An 18,143-nucleotide genomic window follows, 5' to 3' on the forward strand; every position below is an offset into this window, starting at 1 on the left:
CGGATCTTGGTCTGGGGAATTCTTCTTGTTGTTTGTTCTTCTGCGGAGAGGAGCGGAGATGAACGAGTGGAGAAGAGACCGAGGTTTCTGACGGGGGGTTATTCCCGCGGCCGTCGGAACTTTCGCGAAGCGAGGGAAGAAGGGTTCTTCGCCGCTCCTTGTCTACGCGATTCCGCTTCCAATCAGGTTCTTGTTCATCTCAGAAAGTCTTCTTCTGGTGAAGTGTCGTCGTAGAAATCCGTGGGCTCTTCGTCTTTCAATGGCATTGTTATTCTTCGGTTTCGTGAAAATTCATTAGTTTTTCGTTGTTTTGATTTTTTGGCTTGACGGGAGATGTAGGGTTGCGCCGATTCTCATCGAGGGCAGAAATTTCAATGTTGAAGTCGGGCTTTGGTATTGGAGCTAATTTGATTTTGTTTATATTTTCCTTTTCAGGCGCCAAATGCTTGCCCAAGTATTTTACTTCTGATGCTTCTTTAGGGGGCTGAGGCAGTGTTCTTGGTCCCCCCTGTCAATGGATATTACAAGGGCGGAAGGGGAAAAATACTCTGGAAAATAATGAATTTAGAAAATCTCCGGAGCTCTTTTCTTGGCTCTTCGATTCCAGTTTCTTCCTGCAGAAGAAGGAATTATGAAAATTGCTTTGCTATCAGGGGGAAAGACTCTGCGGTGTCTCGTTGCAGTCTTTTACCGCAGAATCAGGATAAACATGTATGGTCTAAATTTTCAAGGGCAAATTTACCTATCACCACATTTCTCCTGGGGAATTTATCATCACGTAGCTGGTCTAAAACAAAATGCATGGGGGAGTCTTTTTCACGAAGTAAAGCATTGATAAGATCTTTCAGACCGCTGTGGAAGGAGGGGTTATTTCTAATCAGATGCTCAATGTTCGTCGCTGTTCTTTCAACTGTGGGATTGTTGCTCTGGTATGGCCATTTTAAGACCAGGAGTTTTGTGGAGAAGCATCTTCTTCCTTCTGTTTGTTCTATTCTTTCAGAGCACCTTGAAAGGGATATCAACTTTGGTAAGGTCCGGGGCATTTCACCTCTCGGCATTACCTTAGAATCTTGCTCCATTGGGCCACATCGTGAAGAATTTTCTTGTGCCGAGCTCCCTACTGTTAAGATTAGAGTTCGTCCATTTGCAAGTGTGAGAAGAGGAAAGATAGTGGTTGATGCTGTTCTTTCAAAGCCAAATGTTCTTGTTGCCCAAAAGGAAGATTTTTCATGGTTGGGCATCCCCCCGCCTTCGGATCACGTTTCTCAGAGGCTCTCTTCGGAGGAGGGTATCGATTTTCGCACAAAGACTCGGAGAATGGCCAGGGAAAATGGTGCCTCTGAGTCGGCAAAAGAAAGGGCTCAGTTAGCCAAGGATTTTTCCAAATTGGGATATGTTATTCCCATGCGATATTCTAAGCCAGCCTCAGGTGAAGGGCTTAAGGATTCCGTGCACAGCCCTTTCAAGTCGCTTAATCCCAGTTCCTTTTTCTGCGCCGATGATCATTTACACTGGGGGGATCATCATTCCATGGATATGGGAATCGAGTATGGCCTGAAACATGAAGAGCTCGAGAGGTCATTTGGTATAAAAAAATCATCCAGGTCTTGGCTCAAGTTTTGGCCAAGGGCAGAATCTGGTTTTCGGAGGCACAAGTTTAAGAGGGAGGCTCACAAGAAAATCTCTGCAGAACTTCTCTTTTTGTCGAAGCTTCGAATTCTCGAGCGCAGTGCGGTGGCCGCACAAGCGTATTTCAACAACCATGGAAGAAATGGAATCTATGATTCTGCAGTGTACATGCTCAATGGGAATGGAGAACATCAATATCAGGTTACTGCTATGAAGGATCAGGTAGAGATTTGTGTGGATCGCGAAGAGACCAAAAAGTCAAATAAAGATTGCATTGAAGATATGAGTGGAAAAAGCAGTGCGTTTGGTCGAGATTCCAGTGGAGCAGCAGATCTCTTTGGCTCAATATATCTTCCGTTTATACTGATTGCAAAGAAACTAACTGGACTATCTACGCCAGATGATGGCGGATCATTTCCCAATAAAAGGGTAGGATCGACACTGAAGAAGCCCTTGAACATGACGAGCAGTGTTTCCGCGATTCATGGAGGGAATCTTGGGGAAGTTCATGGAAATGGTATAAGGGACTCAACAAAGAGCTTTAGTGTCATTGACGACTTACCGAGTCAAAGGTATGAAAATTTCTTTGATGGAGTAAAAGATTTTAAACCACACGGAACGGAATCTGGGGAAAGGTTCCCAGTCTGGGCCTCACACTTCAACGCTAAATGCCTTTCATTCTCCAGATCGACAGAAGGTTTTTTGGACAAGTATTTTTCCGGTCAACTTCAGAAATGGAGGGCATCGATGAATTCCAAAGGTGATGATGAGAGGGATGAAATTTCTGGAGGAATGGATGCAGTTCGCACTGAGAGTGTGGAGAGGATGCTCCCTGTCACTTTGGATTCCCTGCATTTTAGCGGGGGAAGTCTCATGCTACTAGGATTTGGGGATCAGGAACCCAGGTAAAATCTCTCAAAATGTCTGAGGCCATTTTTTTTTAAAGCAAAGCCCAATGAAATTTTACTTTCAACCGATCATTTTTTATTGAACAACTCAGTAGATATTTGAACCCAGTAGAATATCTATTGGTACATCACTCGTCACTTCTGTTGAGCATATACTGGATCCTGCTGGGAGAATAGCGGTCTCTGACAATTCTATTTTTTTGTTCCTATAGAGAGATGGAGTACGTTGATGGCCATGTGAAATTTCAAAATCACTACAGTCGTATACATGTGCAACTTAGTGGCAGCTGCATGGAGTGGAGATCTGATTTAATGTCTAGAGATGGGGGATATCTGTCCACTGACGTCTTTGTTGATACCATCGAACAGAACTGGCATGCCAATCTAAAGATAGTAAACTTATTTGCTCCGGTATAATATGATTTATACTGTTTCCTTTAATGGCATGTTTTTGTATTCCTTCAATATCTGGATCTTGAAACATTCAGATATGCTCTTGCTTTAGAGCTCTTTGACGCTTTCTTTTGCCTTGCAGCTTTTTGAGAGGATTCTTGACATTCCAATAAGGTGGTCCAACGGGAGAGCAACAGGGGAGGTGGTTCTCTGTTCTTTTTGTTCTGGTTCGAATCTAGTTCCTTCCCCCGTTACCGATTTGCGGTTGTTGGAACCACTAGGCGATATCCTGATTTTTTTTGGAAATCTGCGTTTTTACTTCCATGAGATTACCAAGATCCTGTTCAATTGTAATTTCTTGACAGACTCTAACAGAAGACCTATACTAAGCATTAATGCTCACTTGAGAAGAATGTTCTTCATTGAAAGATAAAATTGTAACATTCATCTCATGGAAGTGGGTTATTTATCTCGATTATTTTCGAAGAATACAATTGAACGCTCTCCTTTATAAACAGACAAAAGTGACAGCCTCTCGCCTAATTGTCTGTTACTTTCTCATTTGATAATAATTTCCATGCGGCAGATGTTACTTGAAACCTTCTCCTTTCAGAAATCGCTTCATGTGTTATCTTACTTTTCCTTCCTCTCCCCTTTTTTCAATAGATAATTCTTGGCCTTTTTTGTTACCTTCGATTTCTATCCAAAATCTTTTCTCTTTTTCTCCTCATGCTTCTTAGTCATTTCGCTTACTAGAACTCTTTTATGGGTTCCATTTCTTGTTTCCTTGGGCGTGACTTTTCCCTTTGCAGCAGTCCCCAAGATACTGTCTGAAATCTCCTTTTAAATAGTAGCAGTTTTCCTGCAACACTCATCTTTTCATCTTTTAGAGATAGGTTGGCAAGCGATGTAATCTGTACAATACATCATTTATTTTTACAATACGGCATTTTGATTCATAAATTTGGAGCTTTATATTATTTCTAAAGGTTACTTATGTTCATTGAAGGAAATTTGCGATTTAACAATTCATAAGACTATCCGTGTGAAAACTTGTACTTTCCCTTTTTTCTTTTGGGATCACAACTTACATTATCCTTCTCCAGGTTCATTTATGCATGTCGCGAGGGGAGACCTTTCCTGATCTACATGGGCAACTTGACGTTAGCGACCTGGGTTTTCAGATAGTTGATGCCCCATCATCCTTTTCAGTATGTCGGCAATTCTTATCTAAATCTACCAGTAGTTGTATTAAGTTTCCCATCACAAACTCGATGATCTGATAACGTAAAAGTGATGATAAAAAATTTAAGTTACTTTAACTTTTCATTATGGTCCAATCATTTTTTTCAAAAAAAAAAATTATGGTACTATCATACCATATGGTCGCCAGATAACTTTTGAAAGTAATATTATGAGCTTTCTTCAAAAAAAAATTATGAGCTTTCTTCAAAAAAAAATTATGAGCTTTCTTGGTTAGATCTATATTTGTTTTTGAAAAAAGAGAGGAAGATCAACCAAGATCAGTGATCTTCCTGGTGTGATATATATATATATATATATATGCTCAATGAATAGACAGGATTCAAAGGCCCCTCACACCCTCTGATCACATCTCTCTAAACAAAGAAAAGAGAAGAGTCACCATTGCTTGTATGACTCTGTCTGAGGATACCTCCCTTCCTTTAAATATAACCTTATTTCAGTTGAGCCATATCGCCCAGAGCATTGAAAATGGCAATCTAAGCTCTTCTTGCCCTCTAGATACGCTGTCCTGTAAAGAGTCCTAAAAGACCTCCTCTGAGGAGACAATCACTACTGATTGTCTGGCTGGCCCTCACTGCCCCAGCAGATGTGCATTCAAAGAAGAGATGAACATAGTCTTTTTTACCCTTGTGCACAGAACAGGCACTGTTGAGTTTTCCAGGAGCCATCTCTTCCTCAGGACTTGTGTCACCACTATTAAATGGAAGTGCAATCTATAACTAGTCTGCACCTTCAGGGGGATCTTTAGATTCCATATGACGCGATAAGCACTGGTGGTTGTATGTTCCTCCTCGCTTGTTCTTTGTATAATCTGCTTCAATTCCTCCCAGATAGAGAAGGATATGCCTTTTCACCCCAACTCTCTAGTGTCCCACGCAGTGGTCTCAAATGCAATATGGACTGCTGCATCCTCATAATCCTTGGCTCACTGGTCTGAAAGGTTATCAACCAAGTGTGGATTCCATGTGACATTCCAATACTTCCAAACCGTGGCGAACATGCATGTGAACTTTTCCCTTAGTGTGCCTCTAGTTGACTAATCATCTAACCAGTTGCGAAATACAATGCCGTCCACAGCTTGGTATAAAAAGTTATTGTACTTGAGGGAACACCTGCCTTAGCCCCTGCTAGATACATTCCTGGGTTGGGGACATGATCGGATCTCACTTGTAGTTGTGATTTCAACATAGAAACATTCAATGATCGAAGGTGATCAATGTCACACAAGAAAGAGAACAACAGGGAGCAAGAGAAGAGAGGTTTCCGGGATAGACAGAGAGAGAACGGGAACGGCGAGATGATGACGAAGGATCAGACGAACAGTTGTTGCTTGGCAAGGGAAGATGATGTTGACCTGCAAGCACCAGAGAGGGAGAATACCGACCGGTCAGGGAAAGAGAAAGGGGGGGAAATTACTCGGGAGAGAGGGAGAGAACTCACAATGTGATTTCCTTCCTTAACCTCCATAGAGGTGGGGGTTAAGTAGGTGTTGACCTGGGGGGGCCCCGCTCTTCGGGGTTGGCCTGCTGTCGAGCCTTCTTCCTTCCATAAACCCACTGATGGATCATATAAGCCTTTCCCAGTCCATCCATGGCCCATAGCTATTTGTCAAACTAATAGGACTTTCGTAACCATATCTATATCAGCTCCCATGAGTCTGACTACCCATTTAGCTAATAGGGCTTGGTTCATAAAATGTTTTTTCAATACCCCAAGCCCCCCCAAGGTTGCACCGTTTGCAGACTACATTCCAAGATACTAGTGCTATCTCTCTTCCCCCAACTCTGAGGTTTTCCATAGAAATCTCCTCATCATGTCTTCTAGGCGTTTGCGGACCCGCACAAGTAATTTCAGGACACCTCAAAAAAACTCTGGCTGCCATCTCGTTAGCTTCCGCTTCACCCTCTCAATGACCAGCTGTCAGTCCATGTTCTTAAGACGATCTCCATCAACAACAGACCTAGATACTGCATGGGTAATGTCTCAATCAGCGTCCCCAAGGTCCTAGAGCATAGGTTTTCCTCCTCTGCAAAAGGTCTAGATTTGCAAAGAGTTTCTTGTCCTTCACCACTGATCCCTCAATAAAAAATGTGGCGTTGTCTGCATTTTGCAGCAGAGGGATATCCATTGGGGAATTTGGGGGCCTGAAATCCCTTCAACAGGACGTGGGCACAAGATTGAGTTGTGCAAGGGCATCCACCATAAGAACTAAAAGCAGCTGGTGCTGGGAGTGGCCCTGCTTGACCCTTCTTTGCGGTTGAATCCATCCGCCTCAGGGCGCTCCTTCACCAACTTGGTGAAAGAGTGGAGTGTGATGCATCGCTTGATCCACCCCATCCATTCTGTTGGAAAATCTCTTTACTTCACGGATGTCCAGAAGAAATCCCAATCAAAGGAGTCACATGCCTTTGTGAAATCCACCTTCCACATAAACATCTAGACCTCCTTTCTTTTCCTCTTCCCAAGTATCTCTGCTGCTATAACTGCACCATCCACCGGTTGTCGGCCTGGAATAAATGCTGATTGGAATGGTCTAACAAGATCCCTAATTACCTTGACATGTTTGCCTAAACCGTTGCTACAATAAGGTATATGGAGTTCAGTGTGAAATAGGCCTGCCATGCTCTAATCGATTTAAGGATGTAGGACCTGCCATGCTCCTCCAAGTGTACACACAGTCCATTGGTCCCATTTCTAGAGACTCCTCTGCGATGAATGCCCAAAAGGCCTCAGATCAGGGGTCTTGGTCGCCTGCTCCATGAGGTTTATCCGCTGCCCCTTATGTCATGTTGAAGTCATCACCAAAAAAACAATGATAAACCTGGAATTTCGGCAACACCCAGCCAACTCCCCCCAAAAGGATGCCATTAACAACAGGTTTGCTGGGCCGTATACTGAGATGACAACAAATTCAAGGCCATCATTCCTCCTCTTTAGTTGTGCCGCCACACAGAATTGACCCATCCTTGAGTCTTCCTCATAAAGCATTGACTCATTTCAGGCCACCACTAAACTGCCGGATCGTTCTACTACATTCAAGGCCAAGCAACCCCTCAATGAAATCATGTCGCACAGTCCTCCAATCCCGTGCCTCATATTTCTCCAACATGGTCTCTTGTAAATCCCGTTAGGTCCCCATTTTTGCAAATCCCGTGGCCCACTATACCCTTCCTTGTCTCATGACTGAACCCACGTTCTAAGAGATTCACTTCATGGGTCAGCAGGCACAACCCCTACCTGTGTTTGCTCCCTCACATATCTAGCTGCTGCTGCACTTGTACCTGGCTAGTGGAGCACTGAACCTCTTCAACCTGGCTTCCCTACCCCTTGTTGGCCTCTACCATTATGCTGGTCTTCCCGGTGCTCACCATCACATTGGGGTCTTTCCCTTCCAATACTATGTCTGGCCCCTGTTCTGCACCCGATTCACCTTTCTGCTCTGTCGTGCCCTTCTGTGAGAAGTGTAAACTTCCGTCTCGGCGATCAACCACACCTTTAGGGGCCCCTGTCTTGTCCCTCACAAACAACTTTTTCCTTGTGTACCTAATGCATTTGCACAGGGGGTCCTTCTTCATGATCAATCTGCCCAGAGGCAGCTTCCGCGCCTCAGGCCTAGTTCCACCTCCAAGTGGTTTCCCATGTCTTCTGTCACCTTTGGGAGAATTTTGACGCTCAAGTAAATCACCTCTTTCCAGGTGGCCTGGTTTCCGTCTCCTAATGGGTATGCTCAACTTCATCCGTCTCCAAGTGGTTCCGTCTCCTAATGGGCATGGGGGAATAATTTTGCTGTCTCAGGCTCCTGTGTAGCCATGGATTTGTTGACATCATCTCTTTGTGCCTCTAATCCGTGCAGAGCATGGCCCAAACTTGGAGGGCCTGTTTTCTCCCATGCCTTGCTTAAGTTGCTGATGCCAACTACTTATGTTGCTTTTAAGAAATGGATGCTTGCTTTCTCTTTAGATGAGCCAAACGTTCTGAGAAAAGCATGGTTTAAAAATCTGGTTAAGTTAATGTCTATTATCTTTTTAATCTCAACTCAGATAAATTATTGTTCTACAAACTAGCAGTGTGTTTCTGATATTTCATTTGCCAATGCGACAAGAAAAATATTATGTAAATTTGATTTTTAGTGCTTCTTTCATATTACGTGTCCAGTTGTAGTTCGTTTTCTATCCATTTTTACTAGATTCACGATTGAAACCAGTTCATTATTCATCTTTCACTGTTAGTTTCTTTATATTTTCTAACTTGTCCAGGATTTTTGCTGTCATTATAAAGATTAGTTTCACACGTGTAATGGTGAATTTTTCAGGAGGAAGTTGAAGTATTAATTGATTGATTTGAATCGTTTTATGATAACCACATACCTTTTCTTTGGTTTGTCTAGGGCGTTAAAGCAAGTTTGTGTTTTAGAGGGCAGAGAATCTTTTTGCACAACGCTAGTGGCATGTTTGGTCATGCTCCCTTGGAAGCGTCGGGTGATTTTGGTATCAACCCAGATGATGGAGAGTTTCATCTAATGTGTCAGGTGATTTGTGTCGTTATTCAGCACCTTTGATTTGAATATTTCGGAGTTTTCGCACATCAAGCCAAAATGGATCAATTGTACACTCATAGCTTTTGCCCAAGTAATTACTTCGAAAAGTCCAGAGTTTTGACTTTTACCAGGTTAAAGCGTGCCAATCTTTTGCAATCAGTATCTGGGTCACTGGGTCGTGACATTTTATAGTTTTAAAGCGCTTATCAAATGGACATAATATGTTAACTTAAAAAGACAGAATGTTCATCATATGAACTTAAGTTATAATTGTCTTGTCGTTTGGCATATTTAAAAATGTACACATCTACGCACCTCCAATTGATATTCTTTACAATTATTAAATTTGCTTAACGGGATTATCCATGAAAATTCCTGAAGACCTTATTTAAACCTTTCTTTGCAGGTGCCATGTGTTGAAGTGAACGATCTTATGAAGACTTTGAAGATGAAGCCCTTACTATTCTCGGTAGGTTTGCATGTCCTTTTCCTGCTATGCCATTCTTGATGTAATTGTGAATTATTCCAGGGGAATTTCAACTGTAGATTTTTATGATCACCTTTCCAGGGTCTGATGCTTCTGTAATTTTATTGAATCATAATATTAGCAAATTTTTATTTTGAAAAACCTTATAAGTAAATTTCAACCTGATCACAATCGTGTCGTATCCATAGTTTGCCTTTATTACTTCAAAAAAGATCCATGGTTGCGTTGATTAGAGTTGCCGGACTTTTGCTTTGCATCTCTATCTTTTAACCCTTAAATTAAATATCGGAAGCCATCCACTGAACGCTGTCTTCCTAAAATTTGTTTTCCATCATGCAGCTGGCTGGCTCAGTCACTGCTGTATTCAACTGTCAAGGACCCTTGGACGCTCCTATTTTTGTCGGAAGTGGAATGGTTTCGAGGAAAACTCCTTATTCAGATGGTAATTCGTTGCTGTCCCCTGCATCCGAGGCTGTACTGAAGAACAAAGAAGCTGGTTGTGTTGCTGCGTTTGATCGGATTCCGTTTTCTCACGTGTCTGCTAATTTCACTTTTAACACGGATAACTGCGTAAGTGGGGACACCAGTTTCATACTGATGCATCATCAATGATCCTGTCCATGCAGTTCGATGTCCCAAATTTGGTGGTTGCTTTTTATCTGAGCCCAATGCTAACCTGCAGGTTGCTGACTTGTACGGCATAAGAGGAATGCTTTTGGATGGTGGAGAAATTAGAGGCGCGGGAAATGCTTGGATTTGTCCAGAGGTATGAAAAGGAGATGATGACTTCACATCGTCCAGAAATTTTGGTCTGTCCTGATAGTTGCTGAACGTTGAACTTGAGTGGTAAATGTTTATGTGGTGCTTTGAACGAAAATAGGTAGATTAAGTTCTGCGGATGGGCTGACCTGTTTAAATTGAAAAGTAAATCTTGAATAAACACTGCTTTTGCTGTAGATTAGTCAAAACCCTAAGCTGTTGCGACAGTGCCGAGGTCAGCCCATGATATGGTTGCTTTCTGCTTTTGTCGACTTGCATTTGGATTGATGTTGAAGGGACTTTAAGGTCCTGATGGGGGGTTCACTGATTCATTGGGTGTTCACCCCTTTTATATTTCAAAAAAAATTGCATCACCATTCTGTAGATAAGTTTACAGGGCACTCTGATATTTCGTCGCAGTATTGTGATCTACTTTCAGACAGAATGCTGATGGCTGGACTATGGTCTCTGTTGTTTTTGAAATTTATCAACATCCTCACTCCTCATTTTTACACACTATTATTTATTAAAACCATCATTCCTCTTTCATCTGTGCACGTATACCTTCTGAAAATTACAGGCCGGAGGCCCAATTCCAGATTCGTATCCTCTAGGCCAGTCTAAATTAATTAAACATGATATTTTATTTCTCATTTTCTCTTTGAAAACCCTGCTATACATCACCCTTTTTGCGGTTGATTGAAATCAACTCCTTGACGGCTTCAAAATTAGATTTAACTCTTTGGCTCTAATTCGTTAGTCTCTCTCTTTATGCTATGTAACAGGGCGAGGTTGATGATTCAGCTATGGATGTAAACTTATCAGGCACCGTTCTCTTTGATAAGGCCATCTACCGTTACCTGCCCAATAGTCATCCTGTTCCTTTAAAGATTGGTGAACTACATGGGGAAACCAAACTATCCGGATCCCTTTTGAAACCGTAATATTATAACTATGCTTTTTCTTGGCCAAAAAGTCATACCCATTGTTATTTTCACTAGCTATTCCCATATGATTTGTTTCCTCTTTCCTGTTCAGGAGATTTGATATAAAATGGTCTGCTCCAAACGCGGAAGATTCATTTTCAGATGCTCGTGGAAACATTATTATTGCTCATGAGCATACTATAGTCAATTCTTCCTCGGTCGCATTTGATTTGTATATGAAAGTACAGACTGTTTATGGAAATGATCCTTTGCTTGAAAGAGGCCACTTGGACTTCCGAAGAGCAATGCCACTGATTGTCGAGGGAGTTGACTTGGATTTGAGGATGAGGGGGTTTGAATTTGCCAACTTTATTCCATCAATGTCCTTCGATTCACCGAGACCTATGCACTTGAAAGCAACTGGGCGAATCAAATTCCAGGGACGAGTAGCCAAACCCAAAAATCTTGTTGGCGAGAAGGAATTGGCAGAAAACCATGAGGCATTTGATGACAAGGTCAATTTAGAACAGTCTAGAAGACTAGTTGGTGAAATTTCTATGTCAGGAATAAAGTTGAACCAACTGATACTAGCTCCCCAATTGGCTGGATCTTTCAGTGTTTCAAGCACAAGAATGAAGGTATACTCGCAGAATCCTTACAGTGATTACTAAGCGTTCTTTCTTTATTATTTTATTACGTTTATCTTTTTTCTCTTAACTTGTTTGCAGTTGGATGCCGTGGGTAGGCCCGATGAGAATTTCTCAATACTGGTTTGTGGTCCTCTTTTGGTTGGGGCAGAAGATGCCACCCAAAATCGAAAATTGGTATCTCTTTCAATCCAGAAAGGTCAACTAAGAGCAAGTATTTTCTATCAACCAGAGCATTCAGCTAACATAGAGGTTCCCCCTCATTTTCTGGATGGTCCTCTCTTAACAATTCAGTTTTCTTTTTTGTCGTCGAAATTTTTTTTTGCTCTGAAATGTCTATATTTTCTGCTCCACCAGGTGAGAAATTTGCCTCTCGACGAATTAGAGCTTGCATCTTTGCGTGGAACAATTCAAAGAGTATGTTTCTAATCTGTGTTGCTCTTCAGGTCTTGTCTTTCTGAGACAATTTTTCTCATCTTAAAATTCTTTTTATCATGTGATATATGTATGACCTCTTTAGGAATTTTCTTATAAAAAATGAATCCATAAGTAAATTTCTTAAAAAATGGATACTTCAGTAAATCGATGTAACTTATCCCTTTGAGTCTAAGCAGTCGATTCATGATATTTTACATGGGCATATTATTCTCTCTGCAGGCAGAGCTTCAGCTTAATTTTCAGAAGAGAAGAGGACATGGAGTCCTTTCGGTACTTCATCCAAAATTCAGTGGTGTGCTTGGGGAGGCTCTGGATGTGGCTGCCCGATGGAGCGGAGATGTTGTCAGTTCCCTATTGCTCTCTTCTATCATATAACTTTTTACGATTGATTTCTTACTTGGTTCAATATTATCTCGTCTTATTATATATATATTTATTTAAGATATTATTTTGGAGAAAAAACAGGAATCGACCTTAATAAAAAAGTGATGCCTTTTCGATCAGATCACAGTTGAGAAAGCTGTACTAGAGCAAGCTGTAAGTCACTATGAGCTTCAAGGAGAATATGTGTTACCTGGAACTCGTGATCGCTATAGTTCAAACAAGGAAAGCGGAAGGATTTTTGGGAAAGCTGTTGCCGGACAGCTTGGCAACATTATTTCTTCAATGGGAAGATGGCGCATAAGACTTGAAGTTCCTCGTGCTGAGGTTTTTGAGATGCTTCCTCTGGCAAGGCTGCTTTCACGGAGTACTGATCCCGCTGTTCGATCAAGATCAAAGGTTCAACCCTGAAGTCTCATCAATATGCTTTATTTTTCATGTTTCCATTTCCCTTATCGCCGAATGCCCTACTAACCTGTTCCAGAACTCAGAAATCGTTAACCTGGGTCATGCTAACAACGTGTAGTTCTTTTTCTGAGTGCGATCTTACAACTTGGTATCTATTTTACCGAGTCAAAAAGCTCCCCAAGTAACCCAGACACAAGTAAATTGTTTGATATTCCCTAAACTTTTTGATGTGCAATGAAAACTCTACTTGGCTTTGTTATGTTTTTCTTTGATGAACTCAAGATTGAGGCCTTAGGCTTTTTTCTCCTGAAAAATGGTATAAAGTTTATTGGCAATCCACTCCCTTTTTTCTAGAAGAAAGTCCATTCTACTTCTTTTATGGCCTGTAGTTATGTACTTAAGACATCAAATGTTCCTTACATTTTTAGTATATTAGTATCATAAATTAGCACTGGTGGGTGTTTTGTATGGCATCTCTTGTTTCTAAAAGTTAATCATGGCTTTGGTGATACAGGATTATTTCATTCAAAATTTGCAACAAATGGGGTTTTCTGCTGAAACACTCCGCGGTCTGTTTGAGGTATGTGCTGAATAATTCTGTATTCTATGGAATGCTTGTCGTTTGTTTCAAATGTTTCTGACCTATGCCCTTAATTGCATTTGAATGTATCAAAATCAGTTCTATTGCGCCAAATTTTTATTCATCTTGATACTTTTCCTAAAATTGGCCTCTGGTCAGGAAATTCAAAACCATCATTGGTCAGATGATGTTTCTTCAGAGGACATTCCCGGGCTTTCTGAACTTCAAGGTTCCTGGCGTGGGTCTCTTGATGCCAGTGGCGGTGGAAATGGTGACACGATGGTGAGTTCTAAACCTAAACTATAATATTTTTCTTCTTGCACCGCGTTGCGGGCATGACTAGAATATAAATAGATCTTTGGATTAGTAATTGATGCTCTAATCCGTGGGAAATGATTTGAGATGTAAACTATACTTGCCTGAATTTCATTCATTTTAAAGTATTCAATGTTTTATATTAAAATTATTTTCGCTAGTATTTCTTCCTTTAATCTGTTTCGCTAGTATTTCGCTTGTATTTCGCCAGTATAGAAAATTGATTTTGAATTTTTCTGAAAACTGTTATAACCTTTTCAATTTAATCTTCTTGATTTTTAGGCAGAGTTTGATTTTCATGGAGAGGACTGGGTTTGGGGAACGTACAGAACCCAGCGAGTCCTAGCGGCTGGTGCATACAGCAACAATGACGGCTTGCGTCTTGAGAAAATCTTCATCCAGAAAGACAAGGCCACTCTCCATGCAGATGGGACCTTGTTAGGACCAATAACCAACCTCCATTTTGCTGTTCTAAATTTCCCAATTGGATTAGTTCCCACGGTGTTTCAAATCATAGAGGTTGCTGCCACAGATTCCGTACGCTCTCTCTGCCAGATGTTATCCCCAATCAAAGGTGTTCTTCACATGGAAGGAGATCTTAGGGGAAGCCTTGCCAAACCAGAGTGTGATGTCCAAGTGAGGCTGCTTGACGGGGTTGTCGGGGGGATTGACTTGGGTCGTGCTGAGATTGTTGCTTCGTTGACCCCAACTAGCCGTTTTCTTTTCAACGCCAAGTTCGAACCTGTCGTTCAAAGTGGGCATGTGCACATTCAGGGAAGCGTGCCCTTGAGCTATAACTATTCCCAAGTTGAAAATGTGGAGGAGGATGACAGAGAAAGTGATCCAAGAGGGCCAATGTCCAGCTGGATGCAGGATGAAGCGCGGGGATTGGTTGATAAAACCTCCAAGAAGAACATTGTGAGAGAGAGAACTGAGGAAGGTTGGGATGTGCAGTTAGCAGAAAGCCTCAGAGGGTTGAATTGGAACCTATTGGAAGATGGAGAGGTGAGGATTGATGCAGATGTCAAAGATGGCGGGATGATGTTGATCACAGCGTTATCTCCTCATGCTACGTGGCTCCATGGTTATGCTGATGTCACCCTTCAGGTATGCACTAAGAGTGTATTTAATTTTTCATTTATTTCACTCCCGAAGAGATTTTTTCTAACTTTTACAGGTAAGAGGTACTGTTGAGCAACCGGTGCTAGACGGTTCAGCATCATTTCACAGAGCGTCTGTATCTTCGCCAGTGCTTCCACAGCCACTGACGAACTTGGGTGGAACAGTCCTCATTGAATCAAACAGGCTATGTATCAGCTCCATGGAAAGCAGAGTAAGCGGAAAGGGGAAAGTTATTGTCAAAGGAAACCTTCCTCTCAATGCCAGTGAGTTGTATCACACCGATAAAATTGACCTGAAATGCGAAAAGCTGAAAGTGCAGGCAAAGAATATCATGAGGTCTTCCATCAATTCTCTCTAGCCCTCGTTAAGTTGCATTTTTGGAATGTAACCAAATTTTGTTATTTTTGCAGTGGCCGAGTCGATTGTCAGATGCAGATAAGTGGATCCATTTTGCAACCAAATATCTCTGGTAAAATCCAACTGAGCCATGGGGAGGCATATATACCTCATGATAAGAGAGACGGTGAGACATTGAAAACAGTGGCATCAAAAGGGTCAAGCTTCTCTGCTGGAAGTTACAGCATTTTAAATACCTCAGGGAATGTGTCACGATTCTTTGGATCAGAAACTACTTCCTCTGTCAAGAAATTGCCTCGGTCCTTAGGTAGGTGCATCAATTTTCATAATTTTGTTGTCATTGTAATTCCACAAATCCTTGAAGGAGTTATCATCCCCTCAGCCTATGTGTGAAGGTTTGGTTTCTCGATAACATAAGTAATAAATTATATCATTCTTAAATGCATGGCCTTAGTCGTGTGGTATACTCTTCAATGGATAATTTCGTATGGTTTTCTCCATCGTGGCTATACCACTGTCTCACTTCTATTTTACAATCATAAAGTATGAATATTATTTATAACTTGGCTATCTTTCTTTTGTTTGTTGCAGTAATGTCAAACTAATAGAGCCTGAGATGTAAAATCACATTCAATAACTTTAGTTGTTTACTTATATTTTGACAGGTAAAATGACCGAGACTGAAAAAGGAATCGAGCAGGTGCAAACTACCCCAGGAGTTGATGTTCGATTAACTGACCTCAAACTACTGCTCGGGCCGTACCTGAAGATTGTTTATCCCTTGTTTCTCAATTTTGCTGTCAGTGGCGAAGTAGAACTTAATGGAATGGCCAGTCCCAAGTGGATAAGACCGAAAGGAACTTTGACATTTGAAACCGGGGAAGTTGACCTTGTAGCCACCCAGGTCATCGATTCAGAGGACTCAAACACTTAGTAGTCGTTTCCGTCCTTTTAATTATTTAATTATCGATTGTTTTTTCTTATGTACTACAGGTTAGGCTTAAGCGCGAGCACCGGAACATCGCTAAGTTTGAGCCTGATCTTGGCCTAGATCCGATTCTAGACCTAGCTTTGGTAGGGTCTGAATGGCAATTTAAGGTGCAAAGTAGAGCGAGTAACTGGCAGGACAGTCTGGTAGTGACGTCATTACGTTCTGTTGATCAAGATGTTCTCTCGCCCACTGAGGTATGACTTTGGAATACCATATCAGTTTATGCGGAGGATTTTCTAATAAAAACATCTTGATGAGAGTTTTAGTTTTTTTATTTTAAAAAATTAGCTGATTACATATAAAGCAATCGTTTGAAATTGGTGCAGGCTGCTAGAGTATTTGAGAGTGAACTGGCTGAATCTTTACTCGAAGGTGACGGCCAGCTTGCTTTTCAAAAACTTGCAACTGCAGCTCTAGGAAAGTTAATGCCAAGAATCGAAGGGAAAGGGGAGTTCGGTCACGCAAGATGGAGACTTGTGTATGCTCCTCAGATTCCAAGCATGCTATCCGTTGAGCCCACTGCTGATCCGCTCAAATCTATTGCAAACAACATCTCTTTTGGCGCAGAAGTTGAAGTTCAGCTAGGAAAACATCTTCAGGTATATTTCAGTTTTTTTGAAAGAACATCTTCGGATCTTTATTGGTTCTTCTTGAGAGTGGTCAAGTTTTTGATTAAAATTTTATTTAGTAATTGTTTCTTCCAATGCGTTTGCTGTTAATGAAAATAATCTTCATCGTCATCCGAAAACCCATCATCATTTGGTCATCCTTCAGGACATGATTAACAATGATGATGACAATCTCCTCATCATCTTTGGTCATCTGCGTGAGGTCAACAAAGGGATGCTGACGATAGAAGAAAGTTGTGCCTTGTAATATTCATCATTGTCCTGCAGACAACGAAAGAGGACGTCAAACGGTTTCATCATCATTATTGTCATCCTGACAAGGAGGAATGACAGGGATGATGGCGACCACATCGTCGTGCTCACATCATCATCGTTGCTGATGATAAGCACCAATTATGATATCCCTTGCTTGGACACTACATCATATCGCTTATGCAGATGGCGTTCACACGACTAAGAAAATTCATTTCGGAACTTTTTAATCACTTCCGAAAGTTCCTATTTAGTCACTATTATGCAAAGAGAAATTTCAAGAAAATGGATTAAACGATTGTTTCCTTTAGGAATTAACATCGAAATTTTTTTTGTTGTGCTCTTCAGGCTTCGGTATTGAGACAGATGAAAGACTCAGAGATGGCCATGCAATGTACGTTAATATATAAGCTTACAAGCCGCCTGCGCGTCCTTTTCCAGTCCTCCCCATCTCCACGTCTCTTGTTCGAATACTCCGCCTCTTCCCAGGATTGAGCTGGCCTGAAAATCTCTCAGGTAAGTCACCCACCATTCTTAAAATGTAAATTAGCAATGTACATAGGCTTTGTGGTATCATGTCTCATTCTTTGATTGTGGAAAATCTCATCTTATTTCTGAGCTATTCACCATGTACATACATATTTATTGATGTCATTAGTTTGGATGTATCATTATCGACTATAATCCAAAACTTACTGTGAATTCTTGAAAGAAATTGCAATCCTTGGATCGAGACAATGAGAAAATATGTACCGAGGATTTCGTTGGTCAAATTTTCAGTTACAAATGATGAAATGAATCATGTCTAATTATGAAATATTAAACAATAATAAACGGATAGTCTGGTCTCGAGAGATACCTTCATAATGTGAATAGTCGATTAAGAATAAGACTCATGAGGGATGTATGAAATAAATGTGGTCAGGTGAAGAGTCATCATTTTAGGTTTTAAACGAAGATATATTATCTTACAAGCACAACTTTACCAGCATAGACAACTTATTCACAGAAATGATTCCAATTTATTGTGACGTTTAAATGACTAAGAATCAGAATTTCATCCATGCCAGTAAGTAAATAGGCAAGTATATATGCCTTAACGATCCATCTTACATAGC

At 41.1% G+C, this 18,143-nt stretch overlaps 1 protein-coding gene across 2 annotated transcripts; it reads left to right on the forward strand.

Moving 5' to 3' along the window:
- Positions 1-18: 18 nt before the first annotated feature.
- Positions 19-17,696, forward strand: EMB2410 (embryo defective 2410). 2 transcript variants are annotated; one of them, XM_078576142.1, is made up of 25 exons: positions 29-186; positions 436-2,201; positions 2,316-2,534; positions 2,750-2,948; positions 3,073-3,132; positions 4,037-4,141; positions 8,584-8,724; positions 9,140-9,202; positions 9,560-9,790; positions 9,903-9,986; positions 10,765-10,919; positions 11,018-11,543; positions 11,634-11,804; positions 11,910-11,969; positions 12,210-12,332; positions 12,495-12,770; positions 13,294-13,359; positions 13,519-13,641; positions 13,957-14,781; positions 14,852-15,132; positions 15,207-15,460; positions 15,819-16,057; positions 16,147-16,338; positions 16,471-16,743; positions 17,374-17,696. In XM_078576142.1, exons 2-25 carry the CDS (start codon positions 559-561, stop codon positions 17,518-17,520), a joined length of 6,456 nt encoding a protein of 2,151 aa, XP_078432268.1. In that variant the 5' UTR covers positions 29-186; positions 436-558; the 3' UTR covers positions 17,521-17,696. The 2 variants fall into 2 exon arrangements, 1 of the variants encoding a protein (XP_078432268.1); XR_013581654.1 differs by lacking the exons at positions 16,471-16,743; positions 17,374-17,696 and having other exon boundaries at positions 19-186; positions 15,819-15,853; positions 15,958-16,057; positions 16,147-16,285.
- Positions 17,697-18,143: the final 447 nt, after the last annotated feature.

This window comes from Wolffia australiana, chromosome 5, assembly GCF_029677425.1.
Source record: "Wolffia australiana isolate 7733 chromosome 5, ASM2967742v1".
NCBI classification, from domain to species: domain Eukaryota; kingdom Viridiplantae; phylum Streptophyta; class Magnoliopsida; order Alismatales; family Araceae; genus Wolffia; species Wolffia australiana.

Excerpts from the sequence above, each read along its gene's own strand:
- EMB2410 (XM_078576142.1), top strand. The coding sequence starts at position 559 with ATGAATTTAGAAAATCTCCGGAGCTCTTTTCTTGGCTCTTCGATTCCA. Across the intron at positions 12,333-12,494 it reads CCCGATGGAGCGGAGATGTT|ATCACAGTTGAGAAAGCTGT; the intron begins GTCAGTTCCCTA and ends CTTTTCGATCAG. Across the intron at positions 15,133-15,206 it reads CAGGCAAAGAATATCATGAG|TGGCCGAGTCGATTGTCAGA; the intron begins GTCTTCCATCAA and ends TTATTTTTGCAG.